Consider the following 8250-nt stretch of genomic DNA (forward strand, 5'->3'; position numbering starts at 1 on the left):
TTTATACTTTCAAATAAACATAAACAAATTTGAATTATGGGCTAAAACAGCTCATAAATACAAAAAACAAAGACAATAACCTATACACATATTTTATGCTCTAGTATGATAAGACAAAAAGCAACAAACATGAAGTAGTTCGTCACATTTTACGCACATAGTAGTTTTTTGTGGCAGCTTCGACATTTCAGGTGCTTCTTCTTTTATGTTATTTCATCCGTTGATAATTCAGCAACATAATGTTCTCTTCCATCAAATCTAGAATCTAGTTTTGCCCTCTTGCTAGGACGTCCTCTGCCGGAAGTGACTCTTTTGTTACTTTCAAGAATTGCAGTGACAATTCGATGACGAAATTATCTATGGGTTCTTCGTTGTGCTTGTAAAGATCCCAGGCCACTTTGCTCTGCAATGTCTATAAAATGTGCAATGATTGGGAAATACCACTTTCCCTCTTATAGAGCATCTATATAGGGATACATTTTGGTCAGCTCGATCTATGCCTCCCATATGATTATTGTAGGACTGTAATAAGTTGGGTTGAGGCACGCTAATCCTTTTCTTTTGTTCCCTGGAAAATCTTGCTACAGAGCGTAGTGGTTGCACTCTGTCAAAGTTGGTGGCTACAGTAACAACATTGTTGTCATTCCAACGTACAATGGAAATCTCGGATACTGAGTCAGAACAAACTTCATATGATCCTCTATTTTCTTTGATCATTTTATCTACAGATGATAGAGTACAATTCTTAACTCTGTTTCCTCTTATTGTTCCTGTTGCTTCCACGCCCCTCTCTGTTAGATCATGTAGTAGTTCAACACTAGTAAAGAGGTTATCAAAGTATATTCGATATGTAACATGTGGAAGTAACTGGTCAACATAAGTCATTACCATACCGTACCCCATACCTTTCGTTTCGTAATCCTTACTACACGTGCCAGCTCCTTGGTAAGATTCGAGCCAAATAATATATCCACCACTTGTGCCTCCACAACAAAATTTGAATCCGCATCGGATTGGTTTCCCTTTTATGAATTGTTTGCAACCGTGACTTTCGAAGTATGGTACCATCGGTTCATCGACAGAATGATGCTGCACGTGAGGTGCAAATTGTTTGAATCTATCATTCAGCATACACAGTAATGGGCGGATTTTCCCAAAACAGTCTGATTTATCTAAATTGTCATTGTTGCATACATGCAGATTGGAAAAGATAAAGTTAAATCAAACTCTGGACATGACATTTGTTACGAGGTCGTTATGACTGTCTTTATCTGATAACGTGACACTGTTACATATCCACTTAGCACAAGTTTTGCAATAAACACCAACGTCTCTTCTTCTGAACGATCACCTACTCTATTTCTCTTGGCTGCGTACTGATTTGTGTAAGTGACCATCATTTGAAGCACTTTGTTATCAAAAAACTGTTGGAAATATTCAAGCGGTGTTCACCGTTTCTTCATTGCAACTGTGAACATTATAGGTCTTACAGGTGTTGGAGTAACTATTTCACCACTTTTCCAGTTATATTTCTTGAGGTTTAGAACTTTATTCTTCGATAGCCTTGCTGGTTTGTTTGTGGTTGTTGTTGTTATTGTTGCTGTTTTTGTACTGCTGGAGGGTCCTGTAACAACATCAGAGGTAAAGAATTATTCACTTGTTGCATTCACAGCATTATCATTGGTAGAAATGGCCAAATCACAAAGCGCAGTAGCATTGAGCTGACTTGCTGGTAATTTATCTCCACTTGGATTCTCTTTAGCCCTCGAATCTTCATCTGTTAAATCATCAGTTGAATTTAGAGGAGGGTGTAATGTTACATTCACACCAGTATTAGGTATTTCCTCATCTTTTGATTCTAACATGTCCAAAAGTTCCATCAGTGTTCAGCGTTTTCTGTGAATACAAAATGACAACATATTACCCTGACACCCTTCTGGAAGGACAGTTGAAAACATTATTGAATTAGAACTGACGAAAACTTTCAATTGTAATATGAAACCATAAATAATATAGGGTAATTCTTTAAGATATTATATGACAAGTTTCAGAATTATTGACGCAATATGAAAGAAAATATACATACCCATCGATGACAAGGTCAGTCAGTTCGTCCAGGGTAAAATCGGCCCTATTTTCAAGACACAGTTTCTCGCTCACTATGAACGACAGCATCAAACTGACTGTCTCAGTGCACAGCTGACTCTGCCTACTTCATAAAACAATGCATCACAGTCCGTTGCAACAATGCGTTATTCGCAAAAATAAATAATTTCAACAGTGAGTGACGTCGTCCTTCCAGAAGGACGTCAGGATTATCTGGGTTTAACAATACACCCACCCACCCAGACACACCCACACACACACACACACACACACACACACACACACACACACACACACGCAAACACAACTTAAACACACATGACCAGCGTGTGTTTCATTTGCTTGGGTGTATGTGTGAATACTGTCTAATTCAAATGAAGGTGTTTTTGGGCATAAGCTTACTTGTTTGGCAGTCGTTTTGTTGTTCTATCTGTGACTCAGCATCTCTACTATACGGTAAGTAGCAATCTATTCTTTTCATAATATTGCAGTAAAAACTACTGATATAGGACTACTATAAATGATTCACTCATTTTCAATGTTCTATATTCTCCAAGGTATTGCATGTACAAACATGACTGATGTGTGAATAGAACCATAAACTAACTGAGTTTGCATTGTACCCACCATGTGGGATTACAATTGCAGCACCTTGACAAAATGATGACAAAGTGTGGAAAGAGTTTTTGCTGGTCAGAATGTGCAACATATTTATGTATTGTAACAGTGTAGTTTGCATTCAGAAGGAATTATAGTATAGAACTGTCATGTAAACAGAGCATTGTGCATGTGTTACGGATACTGGTTGTCTCTGTAAACAGAAAAGTACCAGTTGACCAAGTGCACCAGATGCAATCATGGAGAGTGTGAGCGAAAGTTTCATGCGAAATTAAAAAAAAATCAATGGTGTGCACAGGTTACGAACTGGGAATACCACAGCATACTGAGGAAGATTTCATGATGGCAGCTTATGAAACAATTAAAACAGGAAGATTATGGTCAGTGCCTTCAGTTTTGTATCAGAGTTTGAGAAGCACTTGAGGATGAACATTTCACTTCCAAGCTAATATTCAGTGTCAAAGCAATATTTAATTTACCTGAAAGGTTCAGCACCACAATGTGAGAGTGTCGGGCACTGAAAATTGTCACAGAGTTGTGGCACGCAAGCAAGATTTGCTTGATGTTACTGTTTCCTGTAAAATGTCACATAACTGTATGGGCCAATATTTTCTTGTGTGAGAAGACTGTGACGGGTACCTCTTACCTTGATATGTTGCATTTGTGGTTGTTTCTGCAACTGATGCCGATTCTGAGAATTTCATCTTCCGATAAGATGGGGCATGCCTTTCGGGAGCATTAATATTTGTCACTATTAAATAACAAACTTATGCATTGCTGGATTGTATGTGGTGGTGAAGGTGAATGGCTCTTTTCCCTTGGGCTCACAGGTTACCAGGATGTGGCTACATAAGGTTTGGAACAAACTTGACTACCACCTGGACATATCATATGATCCAAGTCGCACTCATAGAATGTTTGTAGAGAGCAAAATACAAATTTGGTTAATTAACGGTTCTATTCATACATCAATCATGTTTGCACAAGTAATACGTCGGAAAATATAGAGCTTTGGAAATGAATGACTCATTTATATTAGCCGTATTTATCACGCTTGTGTTAGATAAAGACAGTCAAATGGTTCACAATGTAATTACAATTGTCAGGAAGTCAGTGTACAAAACTACTGTAACATTCTGAAGCATGATATTTTTACCCTTCTTTTCTCAATTTTCCTTATGAAGAACTGTTTAAGAAGTTTGAAAGGTAGAGATGAAGAGCTGGTCTGTTTGTTCTTTTCTTTTCAGTAAAGAAAAACACTACCACAAAAATGTTTGTAGTTTTTGTTCCTGAGCAAAAATAGGACAGGTAACAAATAAAAATTATTTTTATATGCTGCTAGGGGTAATTATATGTATATAACTACATTCAGGGACATCGGTCCACTCTTGTGAACTTTTGATACGTGTCTTTCCGTAAATTAGTAGAGCGAGACATATTTGTTTGTATGATCTCGTGAAAGCCAAATTTTACGTACTTGTACCACAAGCCTATTGTCCTCAGCATACAATAAGTATATAGTACATAAAAACTTCACTCTTGCTGCTGCAGTGTCTCTGTATCCCATTAAAAATTTCCGTCTATGAATCAAAAACCAAGTGAGCAGAGAAGATGAAGAATGGAGGCCCCTTTCCATGAAAGGCTGAAACCATATGTGAACATACGATATCACACTGGAAAGCTGAACATACAGCTGGTGCTAATGTTCTTCACTGCTACAGTTGTGAAGTGGGAAAATCATAGCGCTTCGTATCTCAAGATGTCGTGCAGCTCCTGTAATTTATTCCAGTGATTGTTGGTTTGACCCTTTTTTTGTCATCTTTGTGCATTTTCGGGAGGAAACACTAAGTGTTCAGATGAATATTCTATTCAGCTGCAGTGAGAATACAGGCTTACTTTTATGTCCATTACACAGGTGGCGGTATGTAACAATTTCCTTTGGTCAGGGAGTTTTGACAAACAAGTTTGCAATTAAGAAAAAGAACTTCGTATGTGCAAATCGTGGCCATGGTGTAGGACTCTGTCTTGAGTGGTTTAGTGAGAACCAGGTACAGCAACACAAGGCATTCACTGTCTTTAATGAGCTCATCGTCAGCTGGACATTAGACCCTCGTGCATTCATCGTGCTCCGAAGTGTCGGGGCATTCCAAAGGATTGAGCATATGAGAATATTAGCTTGTATTGAATTCTCCAGTCCCTTGTGAGATATTTAAGATAGTTCAGAATCTGGATTATTAAGCAACTAACCAGGGGGAATGGTCCAAGTTGTAGGGTGCCTATCTAATGGTTTCCAGGGTCAATAAAAGTTTGATATGCAGTATTTTCGACAGTTATTGACTGAATTATAAAATTTAAAATACTGTTATAGTATACTCATTAAAAGGTATAATCTTACATTTAAGGCTTAATACAATATATCATCTGTAACTGACAGCACACAAATACTTGGACTTTATTCATCCAGTTTTTGAGAATAAGAGAACTTAGTGACGTTCAACAGATTTTACACATAGTTTCAAATCTATACGAAACCTTTCTTTGCTGATTCTGTCCACAATATGATGAAACTAAAAAAGTGTATCACTTACTACATTTTCACTGATCATGTAACATCTAACATAATGTTTATTACTTCCTTACCAACAATGTTATTCACAACACAGTTCGCATACAGTATCGGCATATACCACTGACAGTACCTGCAAAATTATATCATTGTCTAATACGCAGTTCAGGAGGTATGGCATCAAACACGTTCAGGTGCATGAAAAACTGGCTTTTGCATAAAAATTCATGCAGTAAAACTTGAGCATCAGGCATGACTTTTAATTTATTACTTCTTTCCTACTAATCCTATTCATAACACCATTTGCAGATAATATCTACATACATCAACGAATGTACCTGAAATACCGTATTGTATGACACAGAGGCAGGAGATATGATGGAATAAACGTTGGGACACGTGAAAAACTTGCTTTTGCTAAAAATGCAGCGGAAATCACAGATACTACATTCATCCAGTGTTTCATAATGAGAGCACATAACAAATTTTAAGCATAATTTCAAACATTTTCTAAAGTATTTCTCACTTATGTGCTTGATGTCAAATATTTAACACATTAATTCATTTGTAAAGCAATCAGATGTTTGAAGCTGCTTTATACACGCGAGTTCAGTTGTTTAAAGAATCACGAGTTCATGGTTTAGGTATAAAAGTATCGTAATGGACCCAACACTGAGTCCTATGGCACATCATAATTACTTTATCAAAAGTCGGAGGAAATGGTAACAGTTGTGTTATGTATTACGACAACACCGTCAGAAGCCTTATAAAGATAAAGGAAGAGTCGTCAGACTTTCTTTCACTCAAAAGTTTTTCATTTTTGTCTTACAAGGGGATCTTGATTTTCTTCTTCAGGTAGGACTTTGCTGTCAGAGCCCAATCATCAGTTTCCTAAAGCAGCACAACACACCTGGAAAAAAAAAAAAGCATTTCAATATTTTTAACAGTCACTGATAGCTAAGTGTGTAACATTTAACAAGGATTTTGTCCAAATTTGAAGTTATGTAGGGCTTGCCCAGAAATGAAAGGAACAGTTTGTCCAAATTTGAAGTTATGTAGGGCTTGCCCAGAAATGATAGGAACAGAAGCAGGAGCTCCATATGGCCAAGAATTTAGAACAATTGTGTATTTCGCATAGATTGGACGAGACATGACGCATTCATGCTAGTACACTTTGCAGACAGCAACTGGTACAGAGGGAAGAACAGTAATCCAAGGGAAGTGTGGTCATGTCTGCATGTGGAAACTTATTTTTAATTTCCAATGTTAACGTGAAATGTGGTCTATTCATCTCACAACGTACAGAATTTCATAACATATGTCTGATGTACAGGACACATGTCCATGTTACACTTCGCTTATTTGTAATTTTCTCACACTTACAACATTCATGCAATGTTTCCCGAGTCTCTCCAAAAAATTGTGCCATGTCGATAACAGATTCAAAGTAGCTATAACATGCTATTTTCCAGAGTGGCACTGGCTAAAATTTCTATTTCAAATCCAAGGCTGTTTAATGTTTTTGCTAGATTTTTCTATATGTGAATTCCAACTCAGATTTCCATCTAAGTTTATTCCTAGGAATCTGACTGAGCGATATTTGAGCTGGATTTACAACAGATTTGTCCTTAAGTTTGGTCTTTGAAATATACTGCTTGTAATTTTTGACACCTAATTCAGACTTAGCTACAGACCATACTATCCTTGTTTTATTTTTTGCCATTTGTTTCAAAGCTTTCACAACTTTTAAAATAATAGTTTTATGGTTCCTAACATATTTTGCAAAATAAGGATCTTTGTTGTACTTCAGCTGGTTGTGGCTTCCATTTGCTCTCACTTAAAATTTTTATTCCTGGTGTGATCCATCTTATCTTACTTGATGTTTTATTGCAATATGATCTTGGTGGGAAAGTTTCATTGAAGAAAACTGTTTAAGAATGTACTAAAGTTTTCATTTGTTGAATCACCATTATGTTTATCAGTTTTTGGCTGAGAGACGAACAAGGCTGAGTGATCAGAAAGTCTAGACAGAATTTACGTACATTATCAAAGTAGTAATTTGTTAGTGTTATCAGTGCATGTTGCAGAGTGAATACTTTGTCTGGTGATCTCCAAAAAATTTAGTTTAAAACCAGACTTTTTAATTGAATCAATTAATTTTGTTGATTTTTGTTATCATTTGCAGTGTTTATTTTAAAATCAACTACTATTGCAGTTTTTTTCTTCTTTTCTTGCTTAGTTTATCTAGCAAGCACTGAAATTTAAACAGGAATGGTGTGACAATGCCCATTCTGGAATTCTGTAAATTGAGATGCAATGTGATCTTAGTGGGAAAGTTTCATTGAAGAAAACTGTTTAAGAATGTACTGAAGTTTTCATTTGTTGAATCACCACATGTTAAGGTCTTTAGTCTGTACACAACAGCTTTCGAATATACAGTCTTCCTTTAAACAGTGAAAATCTCTTTTCACCTTGTAGCTTATAGAAGAATCCAGGAGTATGCAGCAGCCTCTATGAGATTTTATCTCCCTGCAGTAGCTGGTTGCAACATCGAAATTTTCAATTTTATTTAAAATATTTATTGTATTAGAGCCAAGCCAATGTTCATTTAACCAAATAATTTTTTTGCTTTTACATTCTGAGAGAAGAATTTGTAAGTCATCAAGTTTGTAGCTTAGGTTGCTGGAATATTTTTATTTTCAGCCACTTATATTGCAGTCAATCGAATGAGAATTTTCGCTTTTTTTAATGGCACTAAGCATAAATTTTTGTAAACATTGTTTGGCGGTTTTCTTTTCAGCTAACAGGCTTTTTTCTTTTACATTCCCTCCCGTTAATATCAGTTTCTCTTAGTTTTAATGACTTTACAAACATCCATAAACATTTTGCTGAATCTCATTGATCCTAATCTGTTTAGATGCAGTCCATCCTTGGCTTGACATTCCTTTCCTAAATAATTA

The 8250-nt window shown here is 36.3% G+C and overlaps 1 protein-coding gene across 1 annotated transcript; it reads right to left on the reverse strand.

Annotated features, from left to right (window-relative positions):
* Positions 1-265: 265 nt before the first annotated feature.
* LOC126214939 (piggyBac transposable element-derived protein 3-like) lies at positions 266-1397 on the reverse strand. Its single transcript, XM_049941577.1, has 3 exons — positions 1249-1397; positions 478-1117; positions 266-412 (listed from the first exon to the last, which is right to left on the reverse strand). The coding sequence occupies exons 1-3, from the start codon at positions 1395-1397 to the stop codon at positions 266-268; spliced, it is 936 nt and encodes a 311-aa protein (XP_049797534.1).
* Between the last annotated feature and the right edge of the window lie 6853 nt (positions 1398-8250).

Source organism: Schistocerca nitens, chromosome 12 (assembly GCF_023898315.1).
Source record: "Schistocerca nitens isolate TAMUIC-IGC-003100 chromosome 12, iqSchNite1.1, whole genome shotgun sequence".
Taxonomy (NCBI): Eukaryota; Metazoa; Arthropoda; class Insecta; order Orthoptera; family Acrididae; genus Schistocerca; species Schistocerca nitens.